General features: G+C 37.2%; 1 protein-coding gene across 4 annotated transcripts in view; it reads right to left on the reverse strand.

Annotated features, from left to right (window-relative positions):
• The window catches only part of DLGAP1 (DLG associated protein 1), a 419,833-nt gene that overhangs the window by 132,523 nt on the left and 265,234 nt on the right, over positions 1 to 22,076 (reverse strand). For all 4 annotated transcript variants that reach the window (XM_075744335.1, XM_075744334.1, XM_075744332.1 and 1 more), the window contains one exon: positions 6,970 to 7,995. In XM_075744335.1, the coding sequence (XP_075600450.1) occupies positions 6,970 to 7,923 (954 nt within the window). In that variant the 5' untranslated portion in view covers positions 7,924 to 7,995. The remainder of the gene's footprint in view (positions 1 to 6,969; positions 7,996 to 22,076) is intronic.

Genomic DNA, 22,076 nt, shown 5'->3' on the forward strand with positions numbered 1-22,076 from the left:
CTCTCGCAGACAGCAACTGTAAGTAATGCAGTTAAGGTCCCATCTCCAGCTGGCTATTAGCTTCTGTCACATTTTAGTGTACAGTGGCCAGACTTCACTGAAACTTCCACAACGTTTTCTTTTTGATTATGGCAATGAAATATACCTGTATAAGAAGCCTTCATTCAGCTCTAAGGAAACTTTCCTGATTTCAGACCATCATAGTGTGTCTTAGTGGCTCCAAACTGTCACCTCTGCTCTACAGTAGTGTCTCACTGGATACCAAATCAAGGTCATGGTCTTGACTCTAATCCTGGTGGGAACTGGATTGATAGAGACCAGGAAATCTCAAAGATTTCCTAACAAGCTGATTAGCAGGCTGGTGTTATGTCAGCAAAGCAAAATTAGACACAAAATTTATTTGCATAAAAGACTCTAGAGACAATTCAAAGACTGTCTCTGCAAGCCCTGGCACATCAGAACTGTCTCAGTGCCTTGTCCAACTGCATGGCACATTGCTTGGCCTTTGGTGAAAGAACTGTGTATCTATCAGAAGTCATATCACCTCTTTGCCCCCTACTCAAACAAGACAGTTCAAATGCAAGGGCATTTGGAGGGGACGAACAGAAACTGTGGCCAGCTGCCCCCAGCTCAAACCACTCTTCTGGCACTGTAGTCTTCCCCACTCAAGACCTGTACTACAGATTTCATTCTTGAAACAAAAAAAACCCAAAACAACCCAATAACTGGACGTAGGGGAAATATTCCTTATTACTTCGCACTGACAGGAAAATGTATCACCGCTCAGTGTTGTTTTCCCACCTACTTTACATATCTCCATAAGAAAAGTTAGTGATTTCAAACTCAGATGATCCTCTTTGCTGGACTTGATTTGTCTTGAAGAATTTTGTTTTGTTTTTTGTTTACAGTGAAATTACCGAACACTCCAGATATTTAAGGCTACAGAAAGGAGTCAGATCTAGGTCTGAGTCAAATCTTATCCATGTTTATATCAAAAGGAACTGAAATAGATACCAAATGCCAGCTATTATATGCAGCCATAATTTTCATAAATATTTCTGACATATCAGTATATGTAACATAGTGTCACCCAAGTATGTTGCTAAATGCATGTGGCAACACAAAACGGGGATCCAGATGCCAGAATTACATTCATTAATGGCTGCTGTGTTAGAACGTAGGGATGTTAACAGAATGAAACAACAGCAATTCTTCAAGTTAATCTAGAAAAAAGATTAGTGCCAGTATATTCAATACTAAGAAGTTACAGAATGGTGATAAAACTAAAGATATAAGGAACATGGGCAGATAAAATTGCAGTTAGATGTGAAGTACTGACATTGCTGTAGAACAGCTCTCTTAGTACTTAGATGGCCCCATTATTGCATTACTCAGACACCAAAGGTCAGTCCAGGTTTTAATTAAATGAATAAGAACACAGCAGTTGTTAAGGTGAAATATGTGGTAAGATCATTCTCACCAAGTCAGCTGACAATTTTTTTTAAGGCGTAAATTAAAGGACTGCAAAGATGAGGAAGACGGCTATACTGAAATACTCTTCTACATATTTATCTTAATATACCAAAGACATCTTGGGTAAGTTTGCAGGTAGCCTAAATAACCAAGATGTAGGTTCAACAGAGTTATTTGTTATTAATATGTTTTCTGTAAATAAGTCATTTTTGCTTTATTTATATTTTCCAAGTGCCCACAAATTCTCTAACTTTATTCATTATTCATAATACCCATTGCACAGCAATTTAAAGACTGAAATACATTAGCTTTCTGTGAATGATATTTTTTCTGTTTTAATGTTCTTAGACACTAGTTTATTTTAAAATACAAGAACATTTAAGAATTTTCAACTGTTTTCATGATTATTCCATTACCTGGAAGGTGGCCTGGAATACGTTACAACATTTGACATTTTATTTCATATTTTTTCAAATTGTCTTTATTGAGAAGTATGTTTCAATTGAGCTCAGTAAAAAACTTGAAACTTATAACTCATACACTTTGTAATTCTGACTACAGAGAAAAATGAAGGGGAAATGATATATGCTTCATTCATTTTCAGTTTGTAATGGAATAAGAGAGAAAAATGCACATCTTCAGATCTATGAAAAATGGAAGATCAATATTAATGGATATTAAAATCCAACTTCCATATATATACAAGGAGATATTGAAAGATTAATTTGAAATCATAGATGGCGACAGAAATGCAAACACCACAAATGAGCAAATAGAATAACTGACAATGCAGATATAGACTTGCACAGGTAAGCCCAGTATAACAGGCCCAACATAAATTGCTGTGTCATAAGGATAAACACTTTGTAATTTAACATACTACGTTAACAAATCATATCACAGATACTGGTCCTTATCAGCACTCTGACCTGGGGCGATGCCCTCTATTTGGCCATCCATGGACATGGGCAGCAGGAAGAGGCTGGGATTCAGCAGTATCTGCTAAGAAACTGCGGAAGTGACTGGGACGGGAAAGCAAGTCAATCTAATGATACCAGTTTCTTAGCACTACACATTATATAAAAGTGCGCATTACAGACAGGACATCCTTCACACAGGAAACTGAGCACAATACGAACCAGAGCCCTTTGCCACCAGCAAATGCTTATTACACCCAGAAACTTGGCTTATATTTTTTTATAGTATTTCTGAAAGTCTCCCACCAAGCAACAAGCGATGCAAATGCGGAGCTTGGATGACTGCACTGTTGTCCCCACCTACCACACTTCAGTTTTCAGAAGTAAAATTTCCATCCACAGCCCCAAGTATCTGACACAACTGACTTCAGTCTCATCAAATGAGGTCAAAAGGAAACGTATGACTGACCCACATAACAAGAAAAGAGGAATAATTAATACAAAAAATGTCATCCTTTGTATTTTTCTCTGTCTCTTAATGAATGGACGAAGGACAATGGGAATGGTAATTACAGGGAATATTGAACAGCAAAACTATAATCAGAGACAAACTCTGCAGTGTATTTGATACTCTATTAGCTTCAAAAATCATGAATTCATAGAAAACAAGAGTGTCAAAAATATCTACCCGTGTATTTAGACCCTATTGTTCGCAGAAAAAGACTGCTGCTTACATTTCATCTTCAATAGCTTTGCTTAATTTTAATTTTTCCAGAGGAGAAGGTACTAGAGAAGTGGAGGCTGTCCACTGCTTTATAAATTATTCTTTCAAGGTAAGGAAACAATTTTGAAGAAGAATTTTGAGAAAACCTGAACAGTTCCTTCTCACCTTCCTTCAAATTAGTCCAACTGCAAACCTGGATCAAATAAAAGCACTTTTCCGAAGTAAGAAGCAGCTCAAAAGAAGGACCATATCTTTGTACTGTCCGGCTACTCATTGTTGAAAGGAGAAATAAAGAGAAAAAAAGAATTCTATTCTCAAAATGCAGATGAAACAAAAGGGTTTGCTTGACAGATTTTAGACTAGTCCGGGAGCTAATATCTCTTTCTGAAGACGCACAGCCTTGAGCCTCCCCTAGACCTCCAAGGATGGACACTGCGCCTCAGCACCCGGGCTGGAAGGGGAGCCTGCCGGGGTAAGGAAAGACTGTGCAATTCAGGAGGACTCTGCACTCCATCCAAATTCCAAATTATGAGAAATAAGCCCATCTGTAACACAAACTACTGCCAACTCCTTCCACAGAACACTCGTGGAAAATATCACACCAAGTGAGATAATTGTTATTTCCATGTCTTTACACTAAGAATTCATCCAGATACTTTTGTGATTAAAGTCCTTACAAGCAAATGTGAAGTCAATGATGTCATCTGTGATCTCTGATATACTCAGATCTATCAGGATAAAGAAAATTATCCTCAGTAGGCTGAGTTGAAAAAAAAATCACTTCATGGTATTCAGATACTGTCACAAGAAGAGTTTGCATGAACAAAATAGTTGCATCTTTCAAGGATCAGAGAGTTTATGTCCTGGACCATAAACAACAGCTTAAATTACAAGTGAGTTGGTAAAAGGATCTATTTAATATTTAATGAGTTAAATAAAGTAATAAAGAAGCATCACAATAATTAAAATAATTATCAGAGTTGTCAAGTATTGTCATGAATTTGCAGCTTTCATCTCATTTAGTGCATTTCTAACTATTCTAACACAGGACACCGGCCTTTTGGTACAATGATGAGAAGGTCACCAGAAAAATAACAGATATACAGAATACCTCCGCAGCCCACTAATGGAATAATACTCTGCTGCTGTTAATATATATTTATACTGCAGGACAGCCAAAAGGCCTCAATTAGGTTCTGCACCCCATTGTGCTGGGCACTGTGGAAACACAAAAGGGAACAAAGTCCAAGCCCCAAAGGGCTTGTAGTGTAAAAAGGTAAGTGATATACTGAAGAGAAAGGCAATGGGATGCATTCAAAATAGACTGACTTTCTAATATCTATATCCACTTGTCATCCTTTTAAGCTGCCAAGAGAGAGGAATAATCCTGACCTGCTTCTTCAAATCTACTCTATTCTGTTTGAATATTATTTCCAATGTTAATCGAAGCCTTATTAAGATTTTCCTTCAAAAAATACCAAACAAACCCAAATCAATTTCCAACCAGTTATATTTCCTTGGCTTTTACAAACAAGTATACAATTAGAAAAAATGAAATGAAAATAAAACCAAAATAAAATTACCAGTGAGGATGGGAAACACAGTGAGAATTTAGTTTTCCTAAGTGAGAATGTAGTTATTCTAATTCCTGCCCTTGACAATTGTTGGACATATTTTCATACAGACACAGATAATGTCCTCTAATTCCACTTCAAGAGTCTATTCCTGTCATTTAAACATTATCTAAAAGTCCCTATGGAGGTGTTCATTTAAAGCTGATGCTGGCACAGTTTTTTGCTTTTTTCTAGCCATCTGGTCACATATTGAATTGTCAGCTATTTTATCTAAACCTAAGAGGAAGATTGAAGGAGTAAACAAAAACATCAACAAAAGAAATCTCGGGGTCCAAAGTAACCACAACAATGAAGCCTAAAGTTACGATTTCTTCTCACTCGCAAAATTCAGACAAAAGAGACTTAATATACAAAAAAAGAAAACCTCAAAAGGTTGCAACCTGAAGCTGTTTTGAACCCCTTCTCTCTCCCCAGTCCATACACACAGCTCTAAACACCCGCTGAGCACTCGTATTGCCCCCTCTCCCCCCACCGCACTCTCCTAACAATTAATAGAAAATACGCAGATCCATTTCTTCATATTCAAAACTTAGAATCCCAGAGGCTGGCATTCAAAATTATTTTGCATGCCATTCAATAAAACCTTTTAAGATTAATTTTTAAATGCGGATGCCTCAGTCCTACGCTTTCTCTGCGTACTGACTTAAACAACAGAATGTGGAAGCTGACTGTCTCATTAAAGCACCCATATGAGAAAACTCGCTACAGTTTCTATACAAATAGTCAAGAGTCCCACTACATTAAAATGAAACCAAATCATCTTAGCAAACCTCTTTTTTCCTCATGGTCTTCTCTCTTCTCTGCGCAACGTTGCTCCATCTTACACACACACTTAGATGTGCCATAAGTGCTTCGTTTAAAGTGCATAAAAGCTATCCACAGCTCTCCTAAGAATGAAACAGTTTTAATATTTTCTGATCCATGTTCCTGCCACAAACATTCACCGGCAGTATGATAGCTCCAAGAGCAGACATCTGATTCTTGACATTTAAAGATACAATACTGGTGAAAAATAGTGACGCTGTATTAACTGCAAACAGCTTGTGAGGGAGTAGGTGATGTACTCCTAAAATGTATAATCAGAACAAGCAATAATTTCAACCTTTTGATTTTTTATTTTTGACTCAAAGCCATGAGAAAGAGGAATAGCCAGATAAACAAATCTGGACACGTTACAATAACTGTTTTATGAGAATTTATATTCTATGGCAAAAAGGAAAGTAGGCTGTTTTCCTGCTGGAGAAAGTATTAAGGTACCCCAAAGTTTCTCAAAAGGGTGTCAAAAGCTTTCACAATAAAATAAGCAGTAAATAAAGGCAAATCTTGAAATTACAGAAATCAAAGAATTTGTATGCTGGTAACATTTGGTTAATTGACATCATAATGCTAAGTGCAAGCACTACAATGTCAAATTCCCTATACCCCTACTGTGACTGCCTTATAAATTGAAAAAGTACACAGAAAGGTCTTATTTTTCCCACATGAAAAAATTAAGCCTGTTCCACATGACCTGTTTCTTTGAAATACTGAATGCTGGCAAAAAAATAGAAAAGAAAGGAAAAGAAAGGAAAAGAAAGGAAAAGAAAGGAAAGGAAAAGAAGAAAAGAAAAGAAAAGAAAAGAAAAGAAAAGAAAAGAAAAGAAAAGAAAAGAAAAGAAAAGAAAAGAAAAGAAAAGAAAAGAAAAGAAAAGAAAAGAAAAGAAAAGAAAAGAAAAGAAAAGAGAAACGAAAAGAAAAGAAAAGAAAAGAAAGAAAAGAAAAGAAAAGAAAAGAAAAAAGAAAAGAAAAGGAAAGAAGAGAAAAGAAAAGAGAAAAGAAAAGAGAAAAGAAGAGAAAAGAAAAGAAAAGAAGAGAAAAGAAAAGAAAAGAAGAGAAAAGAAAAGAAAAGAAGAGAAAAGAAAAGAAAAGAAAAGAAAAGAAAAGAAAAGAAAAGAAAAGAAAAGAAAAGAAAAGAAAAGAAAAGAAAAGAAAAGAAAAGAAAAGAAAAGAAAAGAAAAGAAAAGAAAAGAAAAGAAAAGAAAAGAAAAGAAAAGAAAAGAAAAGAAAAGAAAAGAAAAGAAAAGAAAAAGCAGATTTATTTTTAATTTCAGCAGCATTACCCCTTGTTTGGTGATCAGTGACCTCTTGGGAAAGTTGAAATATGAGAGCAAACCTCCATCCCCCACAAACACCTGAGACAAGGCAGAGCACAGTTAACAGCAATCAGTTCTCCACACTGTACCTGGAGGTACTGACATGACCGTTCCTGTTGACACGTCTCTGCCTTCACCACTGTCTGGTCCATGTTAACTGATGCTTTCTGGTAAACTTCACGGGCTCTGCTCACGGTTAATGTAGAGGACCAAGAGCTTTTCTTCATTAACTGGGAGTCCAAATTCACAGGCAGGTTTGCACAGGTAGAGCATTTGACATCATTATTGCTTCTGGATGACTTCACAGTATGTTCACTAATAGTGTTATAGGCTTCCATAAAGTATTGGGAAGAAGAACGATCAGGGCATCTTCCCATGGTCATGACCCCACTGGGACCATGATAAATGCAAACATCATTGTCCAAGTTGTCATCTGAACTCCACCATCCTGATGCATTGGATCTGGGCTTACCTTCTGATCGCCTTTCTTTACTCTTGCTGCGCTTCCCATACCTCATCGTCTGTGATTCCTCCGGGCTCGCTTTGCCCCCATTGACGCTCCCCTTGGATGGCCCCTCCAGTGAATGGGACTTGGTAAAGAGCTTTTGGACAGAATGAACCAGGTGCCGGATCCTCCCTGGGCTGTCACTGCGGTGCTCCATGGCAGTCCGCTTGTACTGCAGAGTGTGGTAGCCATCCCGGTTCAGAGGCAGCTGCCGCTCAAACTGGTCCAAAAGGTTGGCAGGAATGCGGTTGGTCTTGTTGGCAGTTCCGTGGGGAACCAGAGCACACTCGTCCTTGAGTTCGTGGTGGGAATTGTAATGCCTCCGGGGAAACGTGCTGCTGGCAATCTGATCGCTGTAGGGCACCATGCACTCTGCCTGAAAAGAGTTCCTTTGAGTGTAGTAAGGGTGGTCAGCAGGATGGGGGTCCACCGGGTTTAACAAATATGGCTTCCTGTCCGGGTGGTGTGGCAGACTGTCACACGGAGGGTCACAGGCAACCCCATGATGATGACTACGGCTGCCAGATAATCCCTTCATTGCTGATGTAAAGCAAGTCCCAAAGTCATCTAATATGTATGGCTATGCAACGGGCAGATCTCAGAGAAAGTCCTAAAAGAATGAAATACAACAGAAGCCATAAGATATTCAGGCTAAAAGAAAAAACAGCATGTGCACATTTAGCATTTATTGTTTCTTATTGTAAAAATAGTTGGAATAAACATTGTCTGATTCTTTTTATGGCTTAATCTTTTCCAAGTCCAACCTAGTGATACGGAATACCTAAATAATACACAAGAAGAATTCTCGTTCCACCAGCTGGAAAAGAGATGGAAGAAAATTCTTCTGATATGAAATTCACTATTGTTCATGAATCCACAGCAAGATACGTATCACCACCTATACCCTAAAACCTCAGTTCTGAAAACATTCATGGATGGGGGCCTCCCAGACCTCCCAGGAGACCTTAATTGCTCATCTGCATGTTTTCAGGGCCAAATAAACGCATTAAAAAAGATCATGTCCTTAATGGACCACTTTCTGGGTTACTTTGGGCCAAATACAAAGTGTGGTGCAATTAATGGGAAACTTTCCTCTGTCTTCAATGCACATCTGTTCATGATTCAAGTGCACTTTTACTTGATCTCCATGTTGTCTGCCTAGACTGTTAGCATCTTAAGACAATATCAAAACATTACTTCTGTAAGCTTTTTTCAAATTAAGAATAAAATAATAATACATTACACTAACTGTCAAAATGAAGCTGAACCAAATGTTTAATAACCTATATATTTGTGGTTGATATATTTACTGTTTACTTGCTCCTATTCACAAACCCCCCCCCATCTTATTATGATAATGCATGGCTTGGTTTAATTTTCCATAAATTTTCAGAGAACTAAGCAGTGTTTAAATATCCCTACCTACGCCTTCTACCATTAGGTGAATTGCTATAGCCAAAACTTGCACACTGCTATAACAGTGTAAAGGATTTCAACACATAATACCTGATTGCAGTTATTTGGCCCTGAAATGACTCACAATGTTATAGATTATTGATTACAACAGGTTGAAAATGGAAATCTTCACCACAAGTGATATAATAACCACTCTGTTTGAGGCCAGATGTCCTCATTTCAGCTCTCACCACTAGCAAAAGTCTGGATGCAACTGCTACTGCAACCTCTGAGCTACTAATGTGTAAATTATGGGGTTTCAGACGTAGCAAAACACTCTCACGGTGCTGTCTCAGCTCCTGATGGACAGAGGACTTCTTAGAAGATGCCCTCTTCTACTGCACACAACTGAAATGGGAGTCACTCAGCTACTTTATTCCTTTCCGGCATGGCTAATCACATAATACTTTTGGAAATGTCACCCTTGAGGTCTTTCCTGGAGTATGCATAGACATGCATAGCAAACAGTTTTCCACTATGTTCCTCCAGTGTTCTCTCAGATAAAGTTCATGTTTTAACAGGTTGTAGACATTGTACCTACTTGCAAATTGGCAACAATGAAGTTTTCTAAAATACCGTTAATGTCAGTCTGGAAAAGCATGCCTGCATTTCATCAGAACATATTTTATATTTTATTCTGAGTCTGCAGTGAGCTAAAAAGGAATTTTTTTCAATATGCTTCAAAGCTAGTGTGGATGTCCTGTAATTCACTCCCCCTCACTGGATCCCTGCAATGCAGAAAATGTTCATTCTCAGGAGACCCTGAATTCCAAAAAAAGAGTTTTCAAAATACCACAAAAGGCACTTGAAATATTTCAAATGGATGAGCTCACTGGCTTACCTGAAGAGGAGAATGGCCAAAGGCACTTTTAAAATCACAAGGAAAAAAAAAAAAAAAAAAAAAAAATATTCAGAGAGCTGGACTTGTCAATTACACTGTAGTGACAATCCTTAGCACTTCTAAAGAGCATTTTATATCCCTGCCAACTCCTTTAAAAATGTGATCTATTAGACTGTGCAATAGAGAAACATCCAAAAGGATGTAGTAGTAGACCCCTTACTTAGTTCATTGAAAATGTGCATTGACCAAGAATATCCTGTCAAGAAGAACACCACTAAAGGATATAATGACCAAACAAAAATATTCCAGTCTCTGTCATCTATGAATATCTTTCACATTTGCAGGCTTGTGAAAACAAGACTTCAGCCAGTTAATTTTTATTTAAATCCATTTACAACCATACAACAGTCCTCAAGATGATGGATAAATTATTTTAGGGCTAACAATAGGCTAGTGTGCTATATAAGATAAAAACAGTAAAACCTTGCCCCAAAGATATGAGAAAGACATGGAGAAAGACAGTAAAATAAGACATGCTCAGAAACAGTGATTTATTTTTGTTTTTTTTTTTTCATTAGCTGAACAGCTATGAATTTTTCATTTTTGTGTAGTATAGAAAAAGACTGTATGTAGACAAAGAACCAAAAGGACTGATAAATTACAGAATAGTGAAGTCATGACAGGCATGGGAGATGTCATGGAATTATTAATAATATGTAGTCTTAATATATTTATAGAGTAGAATGACTGGGATGAAGAAGCACTTGATCTGGTTTAGAGGCTGGGACAGAATAGTGTAGAACATCTTGAAGATAAAGATGAGCTTAAAAGACACAAGTATGGTTTGACTGATGAGAGCAGCAGTGTTAGCAGCTGTGTTTTGGATGGACTGGCAATATGAAGGAGCATGCGCAAGAAGTCTTAAAAAGTGAAAAAGCTTATGAAAAGTGACATTTGTCTGTATAGAGAGAAAAGAACAGGCTTTCCATAAATTGTGGAGGAAGATTGGCTAAGCACTGCTATATGAGTTTACATGGCAAGTAGGATGGTGGAAATGTTTAGGAGAAAAGATAACATTTAGTTCTACACCCATTCTGAGTCTGAGCTGTCAATGAATCTTCCATGAGGAAGTACTGGAGAAAAAAGCAGAAAATAGATAGGATGATCTGCCCAAGAGGAATCAGATGAACAGATACAGAGAATAACAGAGAAAATATGCTTGTGAAAGCAAAAGATCACAGAGTTACAAAAAAAGGAGGATAAAGCTTTGCAGGAGCAGCACATTTAAAAAAAGGAGGAAAAAAAGCAGCAAAGACCAGAGAGTCATAGAAAAAACAAATCAAACCCAAACCAACCTATGTAAGAAAAAGAAGTGATGGTAAAGACTCCAAAACCTGGGAGAAACTGAAATTCAGAGTAAAAACTGTTTATTCCTAACTCTTAGACTGGTGTATGCATTATGAGAGGTTTTTTTCTGCTGCAACAGCATTAAAAACACTTATTTTATCAGGTATCAATTGTGGTAAAAACCCATGAGTATTAACTAGAATATAGCTTCATTTTACCTTAACTATATTGCTGCTGCTACCGCATTGTAAGTGTAATGAATCAGGGAAAAAAAAAACCCAACAAACCCAAGAAGAATAAGTATAATATGCTCTACATTGAAGAAAGAAGTGGTGTTTTTCTTAAATATTTAGTGGACAATTCTTCTACACAGAAAAAAAACCAAAACAATTCCTAAATCACTCTCACACCTCAATCCTGCTTTAATATGTTAATATGTTAATATATTTCTAGAAAAAACCCACCCTATAGCTTCTGATTCCATCAGTATTTTTTTTTTAAAAGCATAATTTTCCATAATTGTGTTGGCTGAACCTATCGATCAATGTTTAGTGCAATTAACAGCTGGAGACAGGGCTATCTGATCATACCATGAAGAGCTGAGAGGAAGGCAATTAGGATTTTTATTGTATTGTTACTTTTTGGCCAAAATAGGAACATTTAATTACTCATTAAATAAGGCAAGACAATTGATGAACATACTGCGTATTAATGAACAGTGGAACTAGCAATTCTATGGACAGCAGACCAAAACCATTGATGGCATAGAAATAAATGAGATGTTAAATAGATACAGTATTGTAAGGCTGAAGAATGCTTATTACTTTCAGCATTCATGTTACATTTGCTTTTGTTTTCTTGAGGATGCCCTGGGTAAGAAGGATGGGAATATATTAATTCTTGCTGTCCCTAATGCACAACAATTTGTTGGAATAACTTAGTGGCTAGAAAAATGTGTAATTAATTCTTATGTAATTAAAGTGGAAATGCATGTAAAATAACAAAACCTGAATGTATAAATTACCTATGCTTTTACAAATTTTATTTAATTATATTGTCTATTCATGTGTTCCAAATTTATTCATAAAATACAAGTTCAAGAAACACATTCTTTGCTTTAGGTATATGTGAAAACTTCTGTCACATAAAAGATTTACTGACATGTCACATTGCTCCTCCAATTTTATCTCACGAGACTGCAGAATTACTTTTCCTACATTTTTACAGGAACAAGTGAAAAACAATCAGGTAAAAAATGCTTTCACTAAAATAATGCATACATAGGTATAGAAAAAGTAAGTAGATAATACAGGAGACTACAGGAGGTAGTACAACATGGATAATTAATAACTCAAAATTACTAATACAATAAAAATGGTTTATGGCCATTAGTGATGTAAAAACCTTCATAACTGAAACGTATTTTGTAGGATCAGTATGAAGAATTAATAATTTTCTCTTTTTTCAATAATCCAATTATGTTGTATCAATTCTATAGTCAGAGCAAGGCAAACTGCCATATGCACGATACAACGCACACTGTAAAGTGTAAGGTCAATAACTGCTAAGATAACTGAGAGAATGTCAGTGATATCTATGTCAAGGTGTGTAGCTTAAGTATAAAACCATGTGAGATATATATGAGAAATAGACAAACATGGTCTTGCAATTTGTATTAGCAACATACAGAAGGAAGGCAACACAACTATATTATGTGTAGTTATCAACAGAGGCACCCAAACACCCAACCCTAAGCCTACCATCAACAGTGACACCCTAATTAAGCATCATCAGGACCACAGAACCTTAAGTCTAAGATCTTTCTTTGTTCAGAAACTAAGGAGTAAGAGATGTTGAATTTTTTTGTTGTTTGGTGAACATGGTTCTTCTAAGATACCATTCAGTGATTAGAGGATGCTTCTGAATCCTCAGTTTTGTGCCAGGTCTAGAAACTGAAGGGCTGGTACACAGCAGGAAGGCAATGTAAACACATAATGTCATGTATGTGTAGCTCCGAGTCAGGAAGGCATTTAATCATGCACACAAGTTGAAACACACATTTGGACCGTATTGGTACTTACACCTCAGATCACAGCAGCCTTTTCAAAGAAATGCTGTGTTACTGTTTGAGCAAGGACATAACTATGCTTTTTTAGCAGTACTATTTGTAGTAATGCTCCCATTTTATGCACAATGGCAAACAAAGAGAGATTCTCAGTTCCATATTGAACAGCATTTGCTTATTTATTTACTGACACGCTATGGGATGTTCCCAGGGAAATTCCTTTCCCTGATTCTCAGACTTTTGCAAACAAGTGGAAGATACATTTATGCTGAGAATCAAACTTCCACATGCTCCTCATGCAGTGCATTGCTTTATCCTAAAGGTCTTGGTATTTTGCAGCCACTCTGTGTGGCCTTTCTGCTATATTACATCACATTAATGAAAATCTAGCCATCAATAAAAGGACACATATTCTAAAAAGCATCTATCCACATATTTTATTAAAGGTGTTCAGAAGAAAATGAGGTCTCAAATGATTTTCCTAATTCATTTTGGCATGTAATGTGAAAGATACTGTGCCTTGGGTAAAACTCTCAAGAGAATGTCTGGATTTTGCTTCCATGTCAGCAATCACACCAGGCAAGTGATACTTAATTTAATTTTGAACAGTGGATGGGGATTCATAAACAGAAATGTTTTGGCCAGTAACCTAAACTCATTCCAAGTTTATGGGCAGATCAGTAAGTGGGAGTAACTGGGGAAAAAATGTAATTAAACTCTAGCTGGTCTCTGAGGAGTACCTTGTGAATGGTATGTATACAGAAAAAAACCGAGAGAGGCATCCCTCCAACAATGTCATAAAAATGGATGGTTATTTTTTTCTGTCTCCATCCAACACTCTTTAACTTGCATATATTTTTGGTGACAAGTTTCACATTTGCATTTTATGACTGTTTTCATCCATGTGCTTTTGGTGAGCAACTGCGGCGGTCAGTACCAGGGTAATATATGCCTTGAAGGTTTGGGTTTGGGTTTCTTTTCTTCATCTCTGTGGCTAATAGCAAGTTGATTCTTCACTAGGAGTGTCACTAAAACTGTAGTCACTAAAGGAACCTAACACATAATTAATCTCTGAGTCATAGCTAAATACATTACAAGATCTGCAAGAATTCTACTGGTAATATGTCAGCAAAATTTTGACACAGAGTCTGATTGTTTCAATCCTGTTAGGAGCATGACTAGCAATAGACAGGATTGCATGCAAAAATCTTGGCTCTACAAATAGAAATACTAAACTGTGATCATCTGCTCTTCCACTCTCCTTATTTGCACACACAATTAACAGTCAACTTTTAAAAAATTCAGATGTTCTTCAGTGAGTAATAATATACTGTGTAATTAGACTGCTCAAGCCTTTTCTGTTGTATAGGACACGGTGTCTCTCTGACACGCTGAGGTACAGCACTTTGGTAGGAAAGCCTGCTGTGAATTTCACTGCAAATTCAGAACTGCCAATCAACATCTTCTTGTCCCAGAAAGAAAATGACCAGAAGATTATGTCTGTATAACGTGTATGTAAGATAATATATTAAATCAAATCATTTGATAAATGTCACATAGGCAATATTGAAGAACTCAGCTCATATACAAGTTTAGATATCACATTTTATTCATCTCAGTCTTTAGGATAATGAACTTTATGACCTTAAACTTTTTTTTTTTTTTTTTTAGCAGTACTTACAGTTGTGTTTCCGGAATGCTGTTTGGGCTGGGGGAACAGCAAAAGGGGATGAAAAGGAAGATACTCCAAAATTTGGAAGAATAACACATACTTACCTGGGTTGCTCTCTTTTGGGTACCCTATTGTCACATCTAAGTTTGTGATTCTAGAGATCTTTTACTTGCTTTCCTCACAGAGAATTTCTTAGAATTAAAGGATTGCAGTCACTACTTTCTAGCAATTATAGATAACCACTGTGGTTTAGACTGCTTATATTATCACAGGATTACAAAAGGAGGTAAATGTCAGGTACATTCCTACAGCACTGACACCCTGTAAAAATAAAGGGGCTATCATATTGCCATAGAACGTACAGTATAAATGACTAATACACATATGGAGATTTCAGGTATGTATATAGATTCCTGCAAGCCAGTCACTTCTGAATGGTAAAGACTTGTTTTTCTGGTTGGAATGGGATGATCAGCAGATAAAACCTACATTAAATGTGTGCACGTGTACTGTTCCTGAGAAAGTCAAACAATTTCATGCTCTGCAATGTGGTCACATAGTGAAATTGGACACCCTTGTACTAAAAGAAGCTCTTGATGCTCATGGCAAGAACACTAATGTGACCAAGCAAAGGAGCCACTATAGCATCTAGTGACTGCCAGGGATCCAATGGAAGCTACTAATCCAAGCCAGACCTTGCATCCACATCGCACAGTCCTTGGCTGTGTGGCTCACTAATTAATTTTCTACCATTTTTTTAAACTGATCTACAATTCTGTAGCATGGCACTTTTGCATCAGGAATCATAGTTAAATAATTGTCTGAGCTGCAGGTATTCATGATCTCAAGAGCTTTTCTACATGCATCTACTTGTGACAATATTCACTGTAAACCCAGGCAACTGGCTTTTCTTAGTTCTATGCACCACAGTTCACTCATGGCACGCCACACCAGAGGATCCATACTTTTATTTCTATGATGGCAATGACAGCATGATTGTGTGACTTTGCTGGTCTTGACCAGCAATGCTCATGACTCAAACTAAGCTTTGTATTCCTTACTGTTTAGAAAATAAGCTAAACATGATGTTAAATATTTCTTTTCCCACAAAAAAAAAAAAAAAAAAATCACCCAACTCATTTTAATGTAATGAAACATAGTTTTATGAGACTCTTTATACAGCTCCAGTCTTACTCACAGACCTTGACCTCATTTAGCAGAAATAGAGATTGATTTCCTTGAAAAATGTTCTTCCAAGTACACTGTGATCTTTTAAGTCCAAGCAAAAGTGAATGCTACAGAAACATATAAGCATCAGAGTCTCTAAGCTTGCAGATGGTTCCTCATCTTGGCTTTCAATTGGTAGCTCTGTTTGAATAGCGTCACCCCTGAAAATCTGTTGTCAGCTCCAGAAACTAATGAAAATGGAGAAAGAAATTTAGAAGTGTCTCAATGGAGAAATTTCATGGAAGCCTTACAGGAGGTCTGTGAAGACCAAAGGTAAGAGTTGTGAAGAGATTAGTTTTAACAGAACGACACTACAGTGCTTATTGATCTTCACAGCTGGACAGTCCATATGCTACTCCTATTAGCCCACCAAAAAACCTGCAAAGCCTCAGTGAAAATGTCCCATATTGTAACTATCACTGAGAACTTCCTGAAAAATTTACTTTGTTGTCATATTGGTATTATGGAGCTTTGGCTGTATCAAACAAATGTCACCACTATGATCACCCTGCCCAGTCATGGATATATTCCAGGTCCTGTGTGCCCAAGCAAGGTTCCTCCAGTGAGGCAGTAGGAACAGAGAGAAAGCATATAGTGGCAAGAACATTCTGCTCATATCCAAGGCCAATGAACTTCTACATGGTTTGGCATTGAATATGAAACCTCTGATTAAAAGACAAAGAATAACAGGACTATCGTAACTGTTCCCTAAAACAGGGCTGTAACATTGAATTTCCTGAGTTTGAGTTTTTAAAAAAACACAAACCAGAAAGAAACTCTCGTATATACTGTGCTATATAAATGCAGTTAAAGAACTTAAACCAACTTTGATGACTACAGTAACTGGTCAATATTCGTTTTCACATAGTAGATGTAATGTACATAATTTCTGGTTTTATAGTAACTCTATGAATCATAAAATCATAGAATCATAGAATGGGTTGGGTTGGAAGGGACCTTAAAGATCATCGAGTTCCAACCCCCCTGCCATGGGCAGGGACACCCTCCACTAGACCAGGCTGCCCAAAGCCTCATCCAACCTGGCCTTGAACACTTCCAGGGAGGGGGCATCCACAACCTCTCTGGGCACGAAATTAAGTTAGATTTGGTGGAAGTCTTAAGCCACTTGCTCAAATCAATTCATCTTATTTCACCTCTACTGGCATAAAAAATTAATAAGAAACAGAAAAAGCTTCTTTTCAGAGGAAAACATTTACTACAAATATTTTGCATGCAGCTCTAGTTATGCAGAAGGTGAAATGGAAACCATTTTGAAAGTGTACTATTTTTCACAGAATTCCATGAAAAATGTTTGTGAGCAATGGCAAACTGGGAAATAAATTTTAATTTATGAAGAATCTCTGAAGAAAAAAAAAAAAAGTACTTTCAAAAAGCTACTGAAATGTATCAAGTATCTCATAGAGTACATTGTCCCAGCAAAAATAAGTGCAAAAGAGAAGTCTGTGAGTACAAGGCTCTTCCTCAAGCATGGCACAGAAGAGCAGCTGCATCCACTCCAGGAGGGTATTCTGCCCTTGAGCAGAGGACACAACTTCTCAACTTTTGCTTTGAGGCTTCATTCAATTCCACCTAAACCACAGAACCCACAGAACCAGTAGCTGCATTTAATCTATAAATTTATAACAGCAGTAATTTAAAAGATTTTACAAAACCCCTATGACAGAAACTTTGGTTTTATTAGGATATATTCTGATTGAAAACCTGAAAAATAATGAAAAGAGTATCTCAAATTTTTCTGCTATGATTTATGCATATGTAATTTGTTTCCACTGCGCTTATGATTCTTTTGTTTTGGGGTTTTTTTCCATGCATTTTTCAGTAAATAGTTTTAATGGTCTGCACATACTTAGAAACAAATAAATTTAAAAATGAAGAAAAAAAAAACCAAACAAACTTCCGCAAAGTTTATTTTGAACATTGTTCATGTATGTTGAGGTATGCAGACAAATGGCATAGGACAAGAATCTGATTGTAAGAATTATGATTATCCAATTAAGAATCAGAATAGAATTCTATTAATATGAAGGTAAATTCAAAACAAAGGTTAATTACATAATACAGAACACTTATAAAGAACCCCTGCAAGCATGCTAAAAATTATTCATAGAAATAAATTTTTCACAACAGTGAGCATGCCTTAAACATTTCAGAAATTGCTTTCAGAATAACTTTTAAATCAGGAAGAAGAAAAAATAACTGAAAAATTATTTCATGAAATTACTCATTATGAATAATTGTCTGATGTTGGGTAGCTGAAAAAAAATTAACAAACATGCTGATAGCTTGAATTGCAAAGGTCAGCTTTGTAATGTCATAGAATTTAACTGTGATTCGTACTTGACTGATTGATCTTTACTTAAACTGTTCTTGACTGATCTTTTATCAGTTTGGTGAGGTCACACAGGATTTGCTCTGAGGCTTCAACACTCTGAGGAATATGGTGGTTGTACACTGAAGTTAGGTGCCACGTAAAATGCTTCTGCATGTACTTCATATACATGTTTGTAAGAAACTTGTATCTGAAGACGATTTCTTCTTCCCTGTATGCGCTCTGTCCAGAAGCTCATCACAAATCACTGTGCTGAGACATACAGCAGGTGTCAAGAGGATGGGGCCAGACTCTTCTCAGTGGTGCCCAGTGACAGGACAAGGGGCAATGGGCACAAACTGGAACACAGGAAGTCCCATCCAAATATGAGGAAAAACTTTATTTTGGGGGTGACCGAGCACTGGCACAGGCTGCCCAGAGAGGTTGTGGAGTCTCCTTCTCTGGAGATATTCAAAACCCGCCTGGACGTGATCCTGTGCAACCTGCTCTAGGTGATCCTGCTCTAGCAGAGGGGGTTGGACTAGATGAGCTCCAGAGGTCCCTTCCAACCCCTACCATTCTGTGATTCTGTGATTCCATGAAATAGTGAATTAACATCTTACTGTTGAAGGATGCCTGACTTCATGAGCACATTAGGCGTATATATATTGTATTTTTCATTCTTGGGGGCTCAGAGGGAATACCAAAGCACCAGACTGTTACTTAATACTAGCCTTGACACAACCTCACACATTGCTGCCATCAAACATAATAATAAAGAATAGAATTAAAACTTTTATTTATATATAGAGTTAAGAAGTCATAGTCAAGTAAATACAGTCAAGAATGTTTCCACTTCACTTGGACTGCGCTGTATTAAGGAGTATTCATTGAAACAGGAAAATCAAAGTGAGGGAGGGAAAGAGTGGAAGAGAAAGGACTAAACGATGTACCTTCATAATCTCAGCAGAATTACTCCTGAATGAGACCAGCATGAATATTGTGAGAGTAAAAGTGAAGGGAATGAACTTAATCTCTGCTTTTAATACCTGCTAGTTTAAAGCAATAAAAAAAAAGAAGTATTTTTCATAGTATTTAGTAGGTATAGCTTCAAAATCATTAATAATACACTTTAAAGAGACTGGTATTAGTAACTCATTGTTTTGTCACATAGAACCACCATAACTGAAATAAGGAGCTCATGAAATTTCTTTTACAACTAATGGCAAATGATAAAGTATACATATACTGTAATAATATACACTTTAAGGTGAAATGCTTTATTTCTAGGTTCTACTGCAAAGCATCTTGTCATGAGTATTTTAAAAAATCACTTAAGTAATGCATTTTAAATTATTTTTAGTTAAATTAAGCTCTAATATTCTGTAAAAACTGCCTACAGAGTAATACTTAAGTGTGCATTAAATATTTCCATAGCATTGAAAATATTTCAGGAAAACAGTTCTTTAAAAGAGAAACACCATAAGCAAAATACTATATATAAATATATATATCTATATCAATCTGGTGATTTATGTACTACATCCTGAATAATTCTTTGTTACTTCCTCCTCCTAATTTAATTTCATTTCAAGGTGAAGGCCAAGTGGATTCATACAATCTACTTTAATTTGTGTACTAAAAAGCCATACTCTGTTAAACCTGAATGAAAAGTACACAGATATTTATTATATCTTAGCTATTCCACAGGAACCTCATCTTTCTTTTCAAAATATGAGGTTCATCATATGTTAAATGTTAGTATTATTGTGTGAGCTCAGGAGGAGCCACGGTCGCTACGCTGCTTATCGTCATGCATAAGGGTTGTGAAAAACATCCATAACTGCTACAGTGCAGCCACAATTTTGTTGTTGACATGGAGTACACCTTGTAGAAAGATAGTCATTCCAATTTTAAAGAAATGAAATAAGAGAATCTGCCACATTTCCAAACAAATTGTTCTGGTAATTAGGCACCGATATATAGCTGCATCTAAATGTGTCTGGTACCCACGTCCAGCTAATAGCTCTGGAGTTTTCTGAAAAGACGTTTTCAAAAGACCTTACCATGAGCCCCGTTCCCTCATGCTGCTGTAACACAGAACTATTTCATGCCCTTCTCTATCATAAACAAAATTGACTGGGTTTCTTCAATCACATTTGAAGGCAGATTTTCAGGCTTTTAGCAACTCCTGAAGCTGCCTCCCATCCAGCCTTTCGCTACTTTATAAAATACAGTTCTTCTCAGGTGCGAAATAATGTTATGCTGTATCAGTAAATACAGATTTGTTCTTGTGAATTTTTGTCTGCAAAGAACTTGACTGAAAATGTCAAGTAAATTTGTCATAGTAGGGCTTGGGTCTTTCCCTGCTTTTCCCCATGAAGATCCTAGTTTGGACTGTAAACACAGTACAATATATAACATACAGAATATTTATTCACAGCTGTCTTCAGTTAACAATAGATTTTTTAATTTGTTTGTTTGTTTTGGATTTGGAATGTTACTTTTAAAACAACAATTTTCAAATTCTTGAATTCATACTCTCACAGACAGACAGATTCACATTTTACCAATAATTAGATAAATTAAAAGCATTTCTCAATTTTAGGCTCAATTTTAGGGCCAGTTCTCTTTAATGTTTTCATAAATGACTTGGATGTAGGACTAGAAGGTGTTGTGAGCAAGTTTGCAGATGACACCAAATTGGGAGGAGCTGTCGATTCCATCGAGGGTGGAGAGGCCTTGCAGAGAGATCTGGACAGATTGGAGAACTGGGCAATCACCAGCCGCGTGAGATTTAACAAGGGCAAGTGCCAGATTCTGCACCTGGGAAGGGGCAACCCTGGCTATACATACAGACTGGGTGATGAGATGCTGGAGACCAGTCATGCTGAAAGGGACTTGGGGGGTCTTGGTCGACAGCAAGTTGAACATGAGTCAACAGTGTGCCCAGGCTGCCAGGAAGGCCAACTGTATCTTGGGGTGCCTCAAGCACAGCATTGCTAGCCAGTCTAGGGAAGTGATTGTCCCGCTCTACACTGCGCTGGTGCGGCCTCACATCAAGTACTGCGTGCAGTTTTGGGTGCCACAGTACAAAAAGGACTTAAAACTACTGGAGAGTGTCCAAAGGAGGGCAACAAAGATGGTGAAGGGTCTAGAGGGGAAGACGAATGAGGAGAGGCTGAAGTCCCTTGGTTCAGCCTAGAGAAGAGGAGACTGAGGGGAGACCTCATCGCGGCCTACAACTTCCTCACGAGGGGGAGCGAAGGGGCAGGCGCTGATCTCCTCCCTCTGGTGACCAGTGGTAGAACCCGAGGGAATGGAATGAAGCTGCGATGGGGGAGGTTTAGGTTGGATATCAGGAAAAGCTTCTTCACCAAGAGGGTGGTTGGGCACTGGAACAGGCTCCCCAGGGAAGTGGTCACAGCACCGAGCTTGACTGAGTTCAAGAAGTGTCTGGATAACACTCTCAGTCATATGCTCTGTTTCAGCTGGTCCTGTGTGGAGCCAGGAGTTGGACTCCATGATCCTTATGGGTCCCTTCCAACTCAGGACATTCTATGATTCTATGATTCTCTTCAGACCAGTCACATAAACCTGCATTTTCACAAATGTTACTCAGAATCATACCCTATGTTCAAGTAAACTAATTTTATTTTTCACTCATATTTTTAGCCATTTTACCAATGTTAAATCTGTGCTGCATGGAGAAATGGAAACAAAATTACGTTAGTCCCATGAAAGAGTAGCTGGTC

This window comes from Balearica regulorum, chromosome 2 (assembly GCF_011004875.1).
Source record: "Balearica regulorum gibbericeps isolate bBalReg1 chromosome 2, bBalReg1.pri, whole genome shotgun sequence".
In the NCBI taxonomy this organism is placed as follows: Eukaryota; Metazoa; Chordata; class Aves; order Gruiformes; family Gruidae; genus Balearica; species Balearica regulorum.